At 43.7% G+C, this 18,976-nt stretch overlaps 2 protein-coding genes across 5 annotated transcripts in view; both read right to left on the bottom strand.

The window, feature by feature from the left end:
- adck1 (aarF domain containing kinase 1) overlaps window positions 1-18,976 on the bottom strand; it is a 102,013-nt gene that overhangs the window by 44,104 nt on the left and 38,933 nt on the right. For 3 of the 4 annotated variants that reach the window (XM_029461128.1, XM_029461130.1, XM_029461129.1), the window contains exon 4: window positions 11,580-11,783. In XM_029461128.1, the coding sequence (XP_029316988.1) occupies window positions 11,580-11,783 (204 nt within the window). Of the gene's footprint in view, window positions 1-11,579; window positions 11,784-13,191; window positions 13,537-18,976 lie in introns of those variants that run through there. The other variant, XM_029461131.1, reaches the window with a different exon arrangement.
- LOC115027657 (zinc finger BED domain-containing protein 1-like) lies at window positions 14,148-16,813 on the bottom strand. The gene is made up of 4 exons (XM_029461132.1): window positions 16,095-16,813; window positions 15,709-15,845; window positions 14,562-15,625; window positions 14,148-14,469 (listed from the first exon to the last, which is right to left on the bottom strand). Exons 1-3 carry the CDS (start codon window positions 16,162-16,164, stop codon window positions 14,849-14,851), a joined length of 984 nt encoding a protein of 327 aa, XP_029316992.1. The 5' UTR covers window positions 16,165-16,813; the 3' UTR covers window positions 14,148-14,469; window positions 14,562-14,848.

Below are 18,976 nucleotides of genomic sequence, written 5' to 3' on the forward strand. Positions count from 1 at the left end.
ACAATAAGAGAGTTATCTTATGAATGAGTGCAAATGGTTGAAGAGCAGCTTTCAATTTAGTTTGGGTATGTTGTTTGTAGGTATTTTCGGATAAATTCTCCCACCCCTTAAGAGGTTAAAATAAAATGAAAGTTATGGATGTAACTACGTTTCTATGAATCCCTGATGACCGCCAGAGCTTCTGTCTCGTGCATATGAAAGTCGACTAATTTCATCAAATAATTCACGTGTGACCTCTGATGATCAGGTATAAGTTCCAGTGACATAGTTACATCCGTAACTTTCGTTCAATTTCATCCGTACTTAATGTCAGAAGCAGTGCTTAACACTGAATGACTTATTACAACAAAAGAGCAAGGAATCCTGAGGACCCATCTCATAAAGGTGGAGCAGAGGGACTCTGGAGAAGAACCCCACCTAATGGATGAGGGGTGGCAACATTCACCCAGTAGTATCTGGAGTATCTTGTTAGCTTGATGATGCACATGAGGCCGCGGCCCGTATGTCTTCCAAGGGCACACCTCTCATGATGTGGAGACGTAGGTCAAACTGTACAAGCTGGATAGGCCAATTGAGATGTGAGCAGGTGTATTTCGGCAGTAATACCTGAGTCATCTGAGTTTCATCTCAAATATGACTTGTTCACGGTTAAGGCCTGTAGCTTGCCTACCAACTGTTTTCGTCGCGCAGACGGTGCTCTGGCATTCAGAATATTCTGCTTGACAGGCTCTATGGACTCACTCAGCAACAGGTTGTGCCTTCCAGGGACCAAACCCTCAGCTGAAGGCGGAAGTGGTCGGGATGCCAAATCCAACCCTCCAGCTATGACAAGAGGTCCTTCCTGCCGAGGAGACACCAAGGCATCCTGCAGCAGAGTCTGTGCAGCAGGGAGAACCAAATCCCGACTAGCCAGAAGGGGACTGTCAGAAGAAGCTTCTGGCTTCTGCAACCTGGTTCCGCCCTCCTGATAGATACATTGCCCGTAGGCTGGTCAGGTGATGGGCTCCCCAAGTCAGAAGAGCCTGGGACACCTCTGGCAACCGTGTGAATTTGGTTCCCGCCCGATTGTGATTCTTCTTGGACAGAGCAACCACAACCTCTGCGGCTTGACACTTGGAATGGGTAGGTTGGCCAGCTAACCAAGTTAGTTAGAGCAAGAGCACTGTACCAACTGTAAATATAATGAAGAATAATGTATACAGTATCAGCCAATTCTTGCTCATGTCCCATCAAGTTAGCCTGAACGAACGAGTACTCATTAGCTAACTATGAAACAGTCACACTGTAGACACTGTGCACAGAGAACAATGTATACACTCTTAATATCAGCTAACTCAAACTACCACGTTAGCTTAAGCCAGTGTTTATTTGCACGGCTCGCCAAGCTTTAATTGGTGGCTCGCATTGGCAGTAGGCTAAATAAAGGGGTGATAGATATGACTGCAGTCAATACAGATATTTCATAAAAACACACACAAAAAAAAAAACCAGGGCTATTACATATAACCCACAAAAACACAGTGTCTGCTCTATTAGCCTACAAATAATAACACAAATAATTGACAATAATGATAGATAAAAGATGCAATTTTCACCATTTCATGCTAGTTAGCACGTCTTTCTACAGACGTAAAATTGATTGATTTCTTATTAAAAAAAGTTGCACACCAGGTGGATAGAAACAAAGCGTGACAAACGAGGAAAATTAAGATTGGGCTTTGGCGCATCCAACAACCGCAAATCGAGTGGAAGATGCTGGAGATGTGGTTTGTGGACAGACAACAGCTGCTCCCATTAAAAAAAGAAAGATACGAGCCATACAAGACAAGCAAAGAAAGACAAGTGGACAGAGGAATTTTTATTTGTCCTCCACGAGTCGAACCCTTTGTGCTTAATGTGTAAACAAACTCGCTCTCGTTTCAAGCGTGGTTTCAAGTCATTTGGAGCCGCATTTCTAAACGACGCATCCAAAATTCAACGAAACTTACGCACCTGGAAGTGAAATTAGTAAATAAAATAGAGCAGCTTTTTTCTTCTCTTTCTGGAAAACAAAGGCTCATACACAGGACAACTAATACAGCTGAACGATTAACTGAGGCATCTTTTGAGATCGCATGGATTTTGGCTCGGGCAAAAAAACCTTCTCAGACTCAAAAATTGTGAAACACTGCTTTTTGGCTTCAGCATAAATATTGTTTGCAGAGTTTGACAACATCATCCCAGTATTAACCTAATCCTGCTTTTATTGAATGTATTGGTTGGCTACATTTCATATTGTATGTTCTGGGTGGGATGACCAATTAATAAGCAGACATGCTTTTTATGACTGGATGTTGCTTTTCATACTTTGCGGTAAAAGTGGCTCTCCTGGGCGTCCCGGTAACTCAACCGGTAGCACAGGAGTCCCATATACAAAGACTGTGGCCATTTGCTGTATGTCGTTCCCCTTCTCTCTCTCTCCCCCTTTCACAATCTGCATTTCACTATCATATAAAAATATAACTTTAAAAAAAATAAAGTGGCTCTCCTATTGACTTTGTCCAATCAATGCAGCTCTCATGTAAAACATAGTGAAGACCACTGGCTTAAGCAATGGCAAACTGTGAAAATAGGATGCAATACAGCGCACAAAACTATAGTAAAAGGGGAGTGGGACACTCTCTTCACTGACACAGAACGTTGTCAATATCAGCAAACATCGAGCTAAAACGCTCTCGTTAGCACACCATCAATAAGCTTGGGCGAAAGCCCTCTGCTAACCTTGAAAACAGTAACATTAAATCTGTTTGAAACACTATGAACACTATCAGCAACTAATGTGAGCCATCTCACCGACTGATGTGTACAGGAGAATTCGCCAGTCCGGGGCTCTAGAGTTCTACTCGTCGCAGCATTTGGAGGGGTGAGTAGCGTCAACCCGCAGCTCTGACCGACACGATCAGAAGGCTACAATAAGCTTTGCGTATTCAAAATTGATAATTCTAGCGTAACACACCTAAGTTTGAAGTGGGCTCCTTTCTCTCTCTTACGCTGTTTTTTACTTTCTACAATATTTTAAAGCATTTCGGCAAATGGTCTAATCAGAAGAATGCTTGATATTTTCATTAGTTAGTGCCCTTTGTTCACAGACTTAGTAAGAACTGAATTTACACAACATGGTTGAGATGGAGAACATTTCACCAGAGGTATGGCATTCATATCACAATATAAAGCATTGTACTGTATTGGCTTCATTCTTCCTCATCTACTACAGTGTAGTATGTAGCTCAGCTTGTGTTGGTTTTGGCTGGGAGAAAGACTTCCTTTATATATATATATATATATATATATATATATATATACTGTACTTCAAACTGTATTGTGGGTGGAAATTCCCCTGCTGTTTGTACATATTGAGACATAAAAAGAGGCTAATTTGAACACGATGTTGGCCCTGAACATCGAGTCTGAACATGAGCCCTGTAGAAGATGCAATCAGATGATAAATTATGCAAGCAGCATGGGATCCTGTGAGTTATTCATTATGCAAATATGCTAAATGGAATGAAATTGTCTGCATCCACCAGTGTCTATCTATTACCACGATGAGCATAAAATGTGATCGGACATGCAAAGTGCTGCTTTCATGGGTTAAGGAAACGTGTCATTTTTCAGGTGCGCCTGTGACTTTAAGCAGCAGTGTGAAATCTGAGAAATCCCAGTGAAATTTAAACATGAACAATTTAAAGATTTTGGATACTTAAAGAAAAAAAGGTTGGCATTAATGGTCCAACCACTTTGTCATGTTTGTTCGCAGTCCTAGTTGTGTCACCAGTGCTGGCCTGGTACAAACGCTCACTAACCACCCAGTCAGTGTTTATGTTAATCTCAGCTGTGGAGTTAATAAACATGGAAACGTGTGCGCGTGGGCCCCGCTCCCAGAAGGCAGACCCGCAGTGACATACGTTCCCTGAAATGAGTTATGGCACTGATCAAATGGCCCCTGAGGCCCCACAGTTGGATAGCGACACAGCGGTGTCTGTGTCAGCATGGCGAGGGCGCCATTTTGACTGCTGACAGTCGGCTGCAGCCCCCGCTGGATGAAGACACACACATCATTACAGCACAGAAGAGAACAACCAAAAGAGATTGCTTTACTGAGGAGAGGAAATCACAATCTCCACTCTAACATCTCTGTCCAACTGTCCTAATGTCAGGGTCAGGATCTGCTGTAGACACATTTCTCAGTTTCATTTAATTCAACTGAAGAGGGGCCCAGGCCTTCAGAGCGAGTCGTACTTTAACCATGAGGTCGGCGGTTTCCATCCCCGGCTCCTCGGTACGCATGTGAAATTGACCTTGAGCATGACCTTGAAATAGATGTATATATATATATATATATATATATATATATATATATATATGTTTAAGTCATATTTACATAAATAATTTACATTTTATATTAAACTTCGTATAGTTTACTATGATCTGACCATGTTTTTAAGGGTCTTTACTTTTATTAGTATTGTAAATATAGGATTCAAGATTTTCTAATTACTTTGTGATGTGTCAAGAATAATAATAATAATAATAATAATAATAATAATAATAATAATAATAATAATAATAATAATAATAAGAAGAAGAAGAAGAAGAAGAAGAAGAAGAAGAAGAAGAAGAAGAAGAAGAAGAAGAAGAAGAAGAAGAAGAAGAAGAAGAATGTGCTGATGGCATGTTAAAGACTGTTGGACAGGGAGGAACCAGTGTCTGTGTTATATTGTTGTATTAAAGTAATAAACACACACTGCATTGACCCCAAATGACAGGAAAACAGGAGACTGGAAACAGATTATTTTGGGTAAAGCAACATATTGCACAAACTGGCCGTTCAGCAGTTTCACTGTAGAGGGAAACGACAGCCAGAACCAAATCCATGCAGAGTGGGAATGCACATGTCACTACGAATGGTGCTGAAAACTGCACGGCATTACTCACGACTTGTATACAGACACATGTTAACGGGAAGCTGCTCATCAGTGTCCCTTCTTCTATTGCCACTCAGAGAAGGACGAGGCTGATTCATGATGCTGCTCGCTTTGAGACGAGCTATATTAGAATCTTTTCAAGGATGATCACATCATCACATCCCACACGAATACAGGAAGAAAGCAAATTGAATGTACACCTTAATTAAAAAACGTGAATAACAAAGAAGAGGAAACTCTATAGAAGTGGTTGTGAATTACAGGGTGATTGAAGCTCACCTTATTTTACATTCTAGTGCTTTATAATTTTTTGTATAAATTATTTATCAAACGTTTTAGATCATGAATGAGTTCCATTGCTGTCTAACTTCTCTAGTGTTGCAGTGTATGGTGTTTCTCACCAGATGTGAGTCCACCCGCATCTCTGTTAGCTTATCCCTCAGGAGTAGGGGCTGGATGGTGTTAAAGGCGCTGGAGAAATCAAAGAACATCATTCTCACCTCGCCACTCCCCTTGTCCAGATGAGAGTATGCCCTGTGTAACAGATAGAAGATGGAGTCATCCACGCCCACCTTCGCCTGGTATGCGAACTGCAGAGGATCTTGTGCATGGTGGACCTGGGGTCTGAGGTGATGGCGCAACAGCCGCTCCATGGTCTTCATCATGTGTGATGTCAGTGCAACCGGCCGGAAGTCACCTGGTTCCCTAGGGTGTTTCTTTTTGGGGACAGGGATGAGACATGAAGTCTTCCAGAGAACTGGGACCCTCCCCAGCCGCAAGCTCAGGTTGAACATACACTGAAGGGGCTCCCCGAGTTCAGCAGAGCAGGCCTTTAGCATCCTTGGACACACTCCGTCCGGGCCAGCTGCTTTACTGGGACACAGTCTCTGATCACCTGATCTTTGGTGATGGTGGGGGGAGGGGTGTTACATTATCCATGGTGATGATGGGGGGGAGGGTGGTTGCAAAGTCCCTGGAGGCAGCCTGGGTGTCTGTGTTGGGGGAGGTGAGGGCAGGGGCGGGGGTGTGTAGGGAGGTGCTGGGTGGTCAGCTCCTAGCTGCAAAAACTGGGCTATCAAACGTGTTGTAGAACAGGTTGAGCTAGTTTGCTCTCACAGCATCCCCTTCTGTTGTGTTGCTGCCCTTCTTCTTGCAGCCTGTGATGGTTTTCATGCCGTCCCAGACCTCCCTCATGCTGTTGTCCCGCAGCTTCTGCTCTACTTTCCTTGTATATTTCTCCTTTGCCTCTCTCAGTTGAACCTTGAGCTCCCCCTGCACGCGCTTCAGCTCTTCCCGGTCTCCCTCCTTGAATGCCCTCTTTTTCCTGTTAAGGATGTTCTTGACATTGCTGGTGATCCAGGGTTTGTTGTTAGGGAAGCAGCGTACAGTTTTTATGGGAACCACAACATCCATACAGAAGTTCAGATAGTCAGTAATTCAGTGTGACACTCCCTCAATGTCCTCACCATGTGGCTCTTGCAGGACGCTCCAGTCAGTAGATTCAAAACAGTCGCTCAGAGCCTCCTCTGCCTCTGGAGACCACTTCCTAAAGGAACGTGTGGTTCCACCACTGTAAGGAATCTTGGCGTCATCTTTGATCAGGATCTGTCTTTTAACTCCCACATAAAACAAATCTCAAGGACTGCCTTCTTTCATCTACGTAACATTGCAAAAATAAGACACATCCTGTCTCAAAATGATGCAGAAAAACTAGTCCATGCATTTGTTACTTCAAGGCTGGATAACTGCAACTCATTGTTATCAGGTTGTCCCAAAAAGTCGCTTAAGACTCTTCAGTTGATCCAAAATGCAGCGGCAAGAACAAAGAAACGGGATCATATTACTCCTGTATGAGCTGCTCTGCACTGGCTCCTGGTAAAATACAGAATAGAATTCAAAATCCTTCTCCTGACTTACAAAGTAATTAATGGTCAGGCTGCAGCATATCTCAAAGGTCTCATAGTACCTTATAAACCAACTAGAGCATTGCGCTCCCAGACTGCAGGGTTACTTGTAGTTCCTAGAGTCTCTAAGATAGTAGAGCGGCTAAGCACCAGAATCGTTCAGTTCTTAAAGAAAGCATGAAACTTTGCACAATGGGTCTATGGTACCTAAGGATCATTTAAAAAAATGGACCCCAAAAATTCGCGCCAGACCAGAGAAGGTGACATCCAGGAGTTCTTCAAGCACGAAAAACAGAAATATCCTCCATCACTGTCTTCATCTGGAAAACTGAGACAGGGAAATAAATCAGATCTAGTTCGATGCCTCGAGACTAAGAATAATTCAGCTGTCGCGAATACCCCATCTGTAGAAGTAACAGTCCTGGATGGTGCAGCTCTTGTGCATTTTATTCCAATTGGGGAATCGAAAACCTTCGCCGAATATGCAAAGGACATATTCATCCCACGTGTGTTTTTGCAACTGGAAAAAACCCAACGTGTGGATCTCGTTTGGGATGTATACCTAAAGGACAATCTGAAACTTTCAATGAGGGCAAACAGAGGGACAGGAACACGCAAGCGAGTGTCTAGCCATGCCAAGCTTCCAGGGAACTGGAAAAACTTCTTACGGAATGATGACAATAAGGATGAACTCTTCCAGTTCCTGGGGCAGGAGTGTGTTTCCAAGGACACAGGAGACAAGGTCATCATATCTACCCTATTGGACTTTGTCGTTAGCTCTAGAGATGATCAGAACACAGACGGACTTCAACCATGCTTACATGAAGAGGCAGATACGCGGATGCTTCTTCATGTCAAAGACGCCATGAACTGCGGTTTCAAGTCGGTGATGATAAGAACAGTTGATACTGATGTCGTTATTCTGGCTGTTGCTCATTTCCAGAGTTTACCAAACATTGAGCAACTCTGGATAGCATTCGGAACTGGTAAGGATTTCAGATACATCCCGATCCATGAGATTACCTCTGCACTATGTCCTCAGATGGCCAAAGGATTGTTGTTCTTTCATGCAACAGTTTTGTTACTCTGTCATTGCCATGTACAGTAAACATACCAGAGGAAGTCATTCTGAAACTGGAACGATTTGTTGTCCTTATGTACTGCTGGACCAGTGATGAGACGCATGTCAATATGGAACGGATGACACTATTCGGAAAAATGTCACGTAACATTGAGAACATCCCTCCAACACGAGCTGCCTTAGAGCAACATATTAAGAGATCAACCTACGAATCAGGGCATGTGTGGGGACAATCACTAGAATTACAACCTGTAATTCCAGATGTTACTGATTGGGGATGGGAGTCAGCCCAAACTGCCGGTTATATTCCGAAGTGGACCATCTTGCCTATCCCTGAGGAAGCTTGCCTTGAACTGATATCATGCAAATGCGCTAAGTCTTGCAAGGGAAATTGCAAGTGCTTCAAGGCAACCCTGGACTGCACCCCACTTTGCAAATGTGGCGGGACCTGCTATAAGTAGGAGACGGGAACAATAATATGTGGACAGGTCTTATTGGTATGCTCATTGACACTTAAAAGGACTGTAATAATGGTAATGCAGCCGTCATCTTGAAATTGAATATGGCTGCCATCTTAACGAAATTGAGATGCTACTAATACCCCTATATTGATATAACAACTTTCTCAGTGACATGGTACGTGACATCAGTCTATCATGAAAAAATGCATGTTTAATAATGTGGCAGCCATCTTGAATTCCAATATGGCGGGCATCTGACATTTAAGAGCAGGCTAAAGAATTTCCTTTTTGATAAAGCTTATAGTTAGGGCTGGCTCAGGTTTGCCTTGGATCAGCCCCTAGTTATGCTGCTATAGGCTTAGACTGCCGGGGGACACCTCCCTGCTCTCCTTCTCTCCTTCTCTTCCTCTCTCCTCCCCTCCCTCTCTATCTGTATGCATTTATGTAAATGTATGTTACTAACTCATCATCTGGGGTATCATCCCCGGAGTTTCTGTGTCTCTCATGTGGCAGGTTGTCACTGATAAAGTTTATGTCAGGATCAGGAATCGTGGCTGCGCCTTCTGCTCTGGTCCTGCTGGACACCGGGAAGCCTTTTTGACATTTTCCTGGATTCATCCATACTTTCTCTTTTTCAACACAACATAATTGTACTATGTTGTTTATCCTGTACACACAACATCTATTGCATGTCTGTCCGTCCTGGGAGAGGGATCCCTCCTCAGTTGCTCTCCCTGAGGTTTCTTCCATTTTCCCCCCTTTAATTATGGGGTTTCTTTTAGGATGCTTTTCCTTGTGCGATGCGAGGGTCTAAGGACAGAGGGTGTCGTAACCTGTACAGTCCGTAAAGCACACTGAGACAAATGTATAATTTGTGATATTGGGCTATATAAATAAATACATTTGATTTGATTAAAATAAGAAGAAAAAGGAGCAGAAGAAGAAGGAGAAGGAGAAAAAGGAGAAGGAGAAGGAGGAAACAAAGAAGGAGGAGAACGAGGAGGAGGAGGAGGAGGAGGAGGAGAGGAAAAATGAGGAGAAGAAGAAGGAGGAGAAGAAAGAAGTGGAGGAGGAGAAGAAGAAATCATAAACTGCTACAGTCTGTGTTGGTGCTTTGAGCCTCAGGTAGTCGCGCAGATCTTTTTTATTTATAGAGGAGTTCATCCTTAGTGGTGATGACTCATGAGCAACATTCAGAGGTCATCTTCTGGATAGTTTAGTTGCTTTCTGTCCACGTTGTGCTTTGATCAGTATCTCCTGAGTTTTAAATACACAAAGAACTTCATTGTAGTGCCGTCATATAAAAATCAAATATTGCCACAAAAGAATCTCTTCAACACAATCAAGCCATAAAGGTTTAAACCATGTAGCAGACCAACATGTTCTCTTCCTGGGACCGCTGATGTAATGTACTCAACCAGGGGCGTAGCTAGGTTTTCAAGTTTGGGTGGGCTTAGCCCAGAGGTGAAGTGAACCTGCACCTGCATGGTAGTGCAATTACCATTAAAGGAACTCAGATGGCATGATGATGGATAAGTAAGTCTCGCAGTTTTGCACTGAGCAAAGCCACTACACAATCATAGTATTTTGTGTTGGTTGCGTCGTCAATATATTAGTCATGTTAACAAGGTCCATGTTACCTGACCTTAGTCATGTTGACATGTCTTAGGAGTAGGGTGGACTTCACATTCTCTAGGGGGTCCGGGGGCATGCTCCCCCGGGAAGAATTGTTTTAACATTTTAAAGTGAATTGTATGCATCTGGTGCACTTTGAGAGCAAAATTAAGATGCTAGATCTAATAAGAACTGTGTGGTCTTGGTAAGGGGAGGGTGCACAACTAATATGAAAAATATATCAATCAATCAAAGTATAAAAAATACCATAACCAATGACAATTAAGTGAAATATTTCCACGAGCATGAGCCGTACATTTGCATAAATCTGGTGTGCTTTAAGACAAACAATGCCTATCCATTCCTATTTACTCCTTTACCTGAACTAACCTCCATCACACTGTTGGCTCCAAAATCACTTGTTCTTTGTTCCTGCTTCCCTGTGGCAGAGCTGCCACCTTTCCTTAGGACTCTTCTTATATCCATCTGATCAATGAACATTGGTAGATTATGATAGTTAGAATAGCTATTCACCTTTTCCTGCTTACAATTGTTTTCCATAGTGAACAAACGTTAGCTGTTCTGTAGCTAGCCAGTTACCATTGACTACTTACAGTACACCAACAAACATAGAAGACCTAATGTTACTACACTTTTTCCTTTCCTAGAGTTATTAAAAATTAAGGAGCTAACACATATTAATAACTTCTTACAATTTCACACAGTGCATCTTCCAAAATGTCAACCTCTTGTCTCCAGCATGACTCATCAGAAGTTACAGATATCTATCATGATATCAAAGCTGTGCTATGGCACCCTTTTCCCCAGGGTCCTAGTGCCCTTGATTTACTCTGAGCCATCTCTCCCCTCCCCAGGGTCTTAGTGCCCGGCAAATTACATTGTAAAGTATGAAAGGGAGTTTTGGAGCGATTTGGAAACAATATTTAAAAATATCTGTATAGCGTTAACCCCTTTCCACACAAGAAGGAGCATGAGACGTGAATGCCCTTTTCTTTTTTTCTTTATTTCAAAATTTTCATCTGAAGCCTAGCTACGCCACTGTGCTCAACTAAGTAAGACTTTTCTAACACACATACACACACGCACACACACACACACATGCACACACACTTGCCTCCAGTGAGCCTCTAAAGGGCTGTCATAACAACTAGTTTGAAAGCAGACGCGGCACTCTGCACTAAAAGCAACATTAATGGCTGCATCAGGAGTATGCTTTGGTTATTAAGTGAAATGAGGACAGAATGTCAAACATACCCTCTTGTGCTTTATTTTCTCCTTCCTGCAGAGCACACATACAGATGCACATGCTCTTATTTCAGGGAGGAAATGTGAGCATAACTCAGCAACAATACAACTATAAACATGAAGAAATACAATCACTGACACTGATACTGACACTTTATTAATATGTTAAACCCCAAAAGTAGCAAGCTGTGATTCTTTAGCAGAAAAGATGAATCTGCTTTGTGCTCAGCTGAATAATCTGACCTGATTCTGACCCGGTGCAGTTAAATCGAGGCCCAGTGGAACTCACCTCCTTGCCCAGCTCTTCTCTGATGACCTGCTGGATCTCCTCCAAGCTGCTTTGAGGAGCTCGGCTGTGCAGCACCCTCAGCGTGGACGTGTACTCCTCGGGAAGTAGGTAGTCCAGAGCACCCAGGTGCTGGCCCACCTTGATGAAAGTACCCCGGTTGGCACAGCACAAGTCCCGAAGGCGCTCCGCCGAGCGCAGATGCACCTGCAGGTGAAGGAGCAGAGAAATGAGATGTCAGAAACAGGAAGCTGTGAGGGCCAAACAATTTAAATGTTTTCTCTTGGAAACATGAGTGTCATGATCAGATGAACATTTAGAGGATGAAGCCACATCTGGGGTCCCAGCCACCCCCAAGTGAGTGCCAGGGTTCATCCTCTCACAACATGAATGCCTTCAGTTTCATTACAATCTGCCCACTGACCCACGAGGAGAGTGTATTGTGTAAAGGGTGCTCAGATCACACTGGTGTATCTTACGGACACTAACGCCACATTGGACGGTTTTCATCTACTATGGGCGGACAGGACGAAAGAGAGTGGTAAGAGGTAAGAAGAAAGGACGAGGGCTGGCTGTGTTTGTGAACGATAGATGGTGTAACCCTGGGCACATCACTATTAAAAAGCAGGTTTGCAGTGGTGACGTTGAGCATGCGGCCATTCTATCTGCCGCGGGAAGTTTTGCATGTTAACGCGATAGCGGCGTATATTTCCCCCTCAGCTAGCGCAGATGTGGCTTGTGACGTCATCAACTCCGCTATAAGCAGCCTGCAAATACAGCAGCCAAACGCCCTCCTTCTGATCTCTGGTGACTTTAATCATGCCTCTCTTTCCACCACTCTGCCCACATTCAAACAGTCACATGCCCCACCAGAGACGATAAAACACTGGACTTACTGTATGCCAACACCAAGGAGGCATACAGCTCATCACCTCTTCCTTCCCTGGGTAGATCAGACCACAACCTTACCACACCTCCTGCCTGTGTACAAACCTCTTGTATGCAGACAGCCAGTGACCACACGCACAGTGAAGAGATGGTCTGCAGAGTCTGAGGAGGCCCTGAAAGACTGTTTTAACACCACTGCATGGGGTGTGCTCACAGACTCTCATGGGGAGGACATCAACAGCCTTACAGACTGTATCGGACTATATAAACTTTTGTGTGGATAACGTTGTACCCACCAGGACTGTATGATGTTTCTCAAACAACAAACTTTGGATGAATCCTGAGATAAAGGCTCTCCTCACAGACAAAAGAGGACATTTAGGTCAGGTAACAAGGAACAGCTGAGGATTGGTCAAAGGGAGCTAAGGTGGAAGATCAGAGAGGGAAAAAACATATACAGGAAGAAGATGGAGGAGCAGCTGCAGCAGAGGAATGTCAGCGGTGTCTGGAGAGGCCTAAAAACCATCTCTGGGTACAAGGAGCTCTGAGTCCAAGGGGGACCTAAAGTTGTTGAAAGATTTGAACATTTTCTTCAATAGATTTGATCCGTCAGGAGCCGGGATATGACCCTGTCATCTCCAAGGGAGGGTACCACAACTGTGGAAAACATCTTGCATGGTACCTGTGCCAAAGACCCCCCACCCCAAGGACTTCAACAGCTACAAACCAGTGGTGCTGACATCGCAGCTGATGAAGACCCTGGAGAGGCTGGTCCTTGGCTATCTTCAACCCCTTGTGAGACAATTGATGGACCCACTGCCCTGGCATCGTGGTGGATGAAGCTGTCATCTACCTGATTTAGAGATCTCTCTCTCACCTGGAGAAGGCTGGAGGCACTGTGAGAATCATGTTCTTTGATTTCTCCAGTGCCTTCAACACCATTCAACCCAGGCTGCTGGGGGACAAGCTGGAGCGCTCAGGCGTGGATCATTACCTCACCAGCTAGATTCTGAACTACCTCACCAACTGTCCACAGTACGTGAGGACGCAGAAGTGTTACTCGGACACGATTGTCTGCAGCACGGGTGTCACAGTCTGTTCCAGTACTTCTTACCTCAGCCCGGTACTTTTCCACACCCCGCCTCCTTCTCACCTCACCAGGCAGCCACTCCCACCTCATCACCTCACCTTGGGCTCAGGCTGCTGCCAATTAATCAAGCCCTTATCCCAGTCACTCACTCAGTGCCAGATTGTACTCTATATCATGCAAGTCTTTCCAGCGCTCTTCCCCAAACAGATCTCTCGTTGCCGACTCTGCCTGCCCCTGACCTGCCTGCTTTGCCTGTTTCCCGACCAAGCCTGTTTTGGACCTGTCTGCCTTGCCTGTTTCCTAGTGATGGGATGATGATACCTCAAGGAGTGTATTGACACACTATACAAACTGTCGGCACTGTATTGATACTGCGCCGGTCACCCAATAGTGCCCCCTGTAGTTGTTAGAAAATCATTGCAGGTAAAGAAATTCCTTGTTTGTGTAAATCCTAAACTGAGTTGGTATGTAAAATATAGCAAATTTGAGTTACAATTCAGAGTTACAATTTGTGACTTATGTACACAATTTTGTTAACTTAACTGTTCAATCATATGAAATAAAATACTTGCGAAAAGAAGTGATTTGTTTATGCATTTTTATTGAGGAGCAACAGTTTCTGAAGTGTCTTTGCTCCAAGGCGATTTCTCCTCTTTGACACCAGCTCCCCCGCCTTAGAAAATACTCTCTCACATGGCACAGACGAACATGGTGAGCAGAGACATTTCAGTGCAAGCTCATGAAGGTGTGGATAAGCTCTCTCGTTGCTCTTCCAATATTGTAATGGGTCTTGTTTTCTGGGTAGGTTGCTTTCTGCCAGGTAGCGTTGGACTTCTAGTATCGAATCAGCTATGGCATTAGAGGTCCTCTTGTTCTCCTCAACCTCCATGTCAAATGTTTCCCAGAGATTGTGCCCTAAAAAAAAATATAATAATCACAAGTATATTATCACATGACAAAGTGCCACAGAAATATACAAATAAACAGAAAGAAATGTGTTTTCATACCTGAACTGGGTTGTGATCCATGTGAAGAGCTAGGCCCTTCTTCTGCTGGGTCAGGCTCTTGGCTCCTCATTTGGTCAGCACACTCCAACTTCAGTCTTTTGACAGCTTCAGTTGCCTTCAGTGAGCTGACGAATCCAATTGTTTTGAACCTAGGATCCAAAAGTGTTGCCAGTGTCATCACACTGAGTGATTCCATGCTAGAGATGCATTCTGTTAGCCGCTTTCTCAGATTTTCTGCAAGCTGTTTAGCAGCTGTTTTTGTCACCGTTGAGGCTTGACGGTGAAGCTCAACGTGGACCATTTTCAGCATGGGAATAACCTTTGACCCAGAGACTTTTTTCCTCAGACAGTTCAGTTGTTGCTTGGTCAAAAGGAGCAAGCACCATGAGCATCTCTTCAATGGTGTCACAGTCTTCCGTAGTCAGTGGAGTGATGTCCCTTTTTAATGAGGCCAGTGACACCCAGACTGCCTCCTTCTGCTCAGCCATTCTTTCAAACATGTGGTAGGTGCTGTTCCATCTTGTTGGCACCTCATTAATTAATTTATGGACCGGTGTTCCCAGCTGCTGCTGTATTTGAGTGAACTTCTCTTTGGCAGTAGTGCTCGATCGAAAGTACGTCACTATTTGTCGTGTTTTGTTGCGTATTTCTGTAAGTGTTTCGACCTGATCACATGATTTCCTCACAATTAAATTCATGGTATGGGCTATACAAATGGTATGGCGTATTTGCAGCATCCGAGCACATGAAATCATGTTTGCTGCTGCATCAGTGACAAGACACCTGACCTTTGCAGCTATGCCCCACTCCTCCATGAGGCTCTTTTTAACTGTGGCCATGTTTTCAGCAGTGTGTTTTTGAGGAAAATGCTGCACTCCCAAGACTGTCGTATGGAGTTCATGGCTTTCTTTGTCCACATAGTGGCAAGTAACCGCTAGATATGCCTCCATATTCATGGATGTCCACATATCAGCTGTTAAACTAACAGCAACGGCGCTCTGGAGGTCCTTTTTTGTTTTCTCCTTTTCCTCCTCATACCTCTGGCTCACCAAAGCCTTGATGGTCTGAAAATAACCATACAAATATTCTTATACCAAAATATAGTTATATAGTACAAAAACATAATAATAACCTTTCTTAAACATACCTTCCTGCTTGGTAGAACATACGAGGGTATGATGAGCTTCAAGAGCTCCCTGAATCCCTCATTTTCAACCAAGCTGAGTGGCTGACAGTCTTTTATGATCATGTTGACCACTGCCTCATCCACTGCTTGCTTAGGAACTGCAAGCCAAAAGGAAATATTTCGTTAAAAGCTTATTTAAGGTCTGTATTTTTTTTTTTTACAAACAATGTTACAGAGTCAAACAGAGAAGGAAGCTAGATAAATACTTTATTAATGTAGCAGAGAAATGCAATAGAGGAAAACTTCCCTGATCAGGAATTGAACCGAGGTCACTGGGGTGTGAGCTCTGAATCTTACCCACTAGACCACCAGGGCTGTAAAGAAATAAAGAGAACATGTCAACATACCTGGGGTATTCTCACGGGTATCTGCTGATTCTTCATCGCCACCATGCCGAGCTCTGTAATGCCTCAGCATTGATGAAGTGCTCTTATTGATGTAAGACAGCTCTGTAGAACAGAGCCAACACTTCACCTACAATGACATAAAAATTGAATTTATCTGAAAACTATTCAAACCACTTACCAGAACAGAGTAAAAACTAAGGTGGCGCACTGCATTCACTTGTCAAAGAAAAAATGACAATGACATAGGGTATCTATCAGGATCTCGTAATAACAAGATAATATGAATAAAGCAACTGTAAGGCTATTTCACTGACTATCATATGTATCACAGGTGACGTTGCATTCACTTGATAAAGTGAATGCAATGCGCCACCCAAAAAACATATGGTATATAATGGAAAAACTAACAGTAAACAGTGCTCAAAGGAGAAAAAGATTTACCTTGTTTGGCGTCAGAAGATCAAAATGATTCCACACCGGGGAAAACTTCCTTGAACGATCCATAATAACGCAACAGCAAAACTCCATCCAACAAACCCACGACATGTTGATACAGTTTGATTCCTTATAAACACACTTTGGCGCGACAAATTCAACCGATACACTTCCTGTATCGGTCACGTGATTAGTTCTTAAAGCAATACACGCACCAATACGGGGTTTCACTCTTGGGCTCTCGGCACAGTGCTGACGCACCAGTGTTGCTCGTCCCATCACTACTGTTTCCCGACCCAGACAGGATTTCTTCAACCTGCCTTGCCTGTTTCCCGACCCTCCGCCAGGCCCCGACTTACCCCTTGCCTGCAACCTATTGGTTGGTCCTTGTGGATTATTATCATCACGCTGTGGATCAGTGTACTTGGCTATAACCTGCTCCTGACTACTAATAAAGGTATTGCCAATTATCCTTGGTTTCCTGTGTGCTGCACTTGGGTCCACCATCGACTTGTTGTGACAACGGGGGCCCCCCAGGGAACGGTTCTGGCACTGTTTCTCTTCACCCTCAACACTGTAGACTTCACCCACAACACAGCAAAGTGTCACCTGCAGAAGTTCTCTGATTACTCTGCTATTGTCGGCCTCATCTCTGAAGGGGATGACAAGGAGTACAGAGAGCTGACAGGACTGGTTCCAGAGGAACCACCTACTGATTAACGCAGGGAAGACCAGGGAACTGGTGGTGGACTTCAGGAGGCGCCATCATTTCCCCCCAACACCAGTGAACGTCCTGGGAACGGACTTTGAGATTGTAAAATTTTTACAAGTACCTCGGTGTTCACCTGAACAATAAACTGGACTGGTCAGATAACTCTGCTGCTCGGTTTAAGGGACAGAGCAGCTTTATCTGCTGAGTAGACTGAGGTCTTTTGGAGTGCAGGGAGCACTCCTTAAGAACTTCTTTGACTCTGTGGTAGCATCAGCAATTTTTTATGGAGTGGTCTGCTGGGGCAGCAGCATCTCCGCTGCTGACAGGAAGAGACTGAACAGACTGGTGAAGAAGGCCACCTCTGTCCTGGGGAGCCCTCTGGACACTGTGGAGGTGGTGGGAGACAGGAGAATGACGGCCAAGCTGTCCTCTCTATTGGACAACATGTCCCACCCCCTCCAGGACACTTTGTCCGCACTGTGCAGCTCCTTCAGCAACAGGCTGCTTCACCCGCGGTGTCTCACGGAGAGATACCGTAGGTCCTTTCTTCTTGCAGCGGTCAGACTGTACAATCACCACGGCCCCTGGTAGACCACCACACCAAGAACAGACTATTCCACCACTGTTGTGCAATTATCACTGTCATGTGCAATATTCACTTTTACGCCTTTTATCAACGACTTTGTACTTATACTACTACTACTTTTACTCTATTTTATTATATTTAATTATTGTGTACTCGCCACTTTACTTTCTTGTTCTTTTGCTGTAACAAGGTAAATTTCCCCGTTGTGGGACTAATAAAGGATTTCTGATTCTGATACACAGTGTGGGGACATCACTGGCTGCTAACGCTAGAACAAAAAGTGAATCTTTCAGTGATCTTATGATTTCTTGTGTTTCAGCACAAAGGAAGACAAATCAAGAGAAAGTAATCTCATTAAGTGTGTGGCCTGGCTTGCATTCTGAAAGTCAGAAAAGGGACAAACTGTGTTGTCTCAAGTATCTGTGTGCTGAGTATTTCTCCTGAAACAGTTTACTCACTGCAATCTTTAAGTCCTGCAGCTCTATGGAAACCGCACAGAAGTAGAGAGAAGTCAAACAGTTATAAAGCCATACAAATAATAAAAAAAAAGTTTCTTTGATAATCTATTTTACAAAACGGAATAAAATGGAATCTATATATTCAACATGTTGACTCCTCTCCTCCCTGTAGTTCAGTCCTGGTTTCACAACGTTGTTGTCACGTGACAGGATCCGATTAGTGCAAACAGGATATTTCTGGCCACTTTTTAAATAAGGAAGTGTAGTATAAAGTCATTGTGAAGAAATGTCACAATTTTAGGCTTGATTTAGTTACTTTTCCCGATGGAAGCGTTTGTCACACATGTGTTGCCCGTTGTTTTTAAAGAAAATATGCTTTTCAAACCTGTCAGCAGGTTATAATTATAAATTCTACATGAGGAGACAGTAGACATTTAAAAGAGAATAAAAATGTTCATCTAAAATACTATCACAATACAATATGTAAGATGTATCTGGAGATGTGCATTAAGAACAGATTTACGTAATGTAATGACCCTGGTGTGTGTGGGGCCCTGTCCCATCTGTCCCATTAGAACCAGCTGGAAGTGATAATGCTTATAGAGAGCTCATCTCCTGAGACCAGTACAAATAAAAAGCCGTGAAATTAGCTCCCCTTAACCTCTGTAACCCTCCCACACAGCCTTCACAC

This window comes from Cottoperca gobio, chromosome 22 (genome assembly GCF_900634415.1).
Source record: "Cottoperca gobio chromosome 22, fCotGob3.1, whole genome shotgun sequence".
In the NCBI taxonomy this organism is placed as follows: domain Eukaryota; kingdom Metazoa; phylum Chordata; class Actinopteri; order Perciformes; family Bovichtidae; genus Cottoperca; species Cottoperca gobio.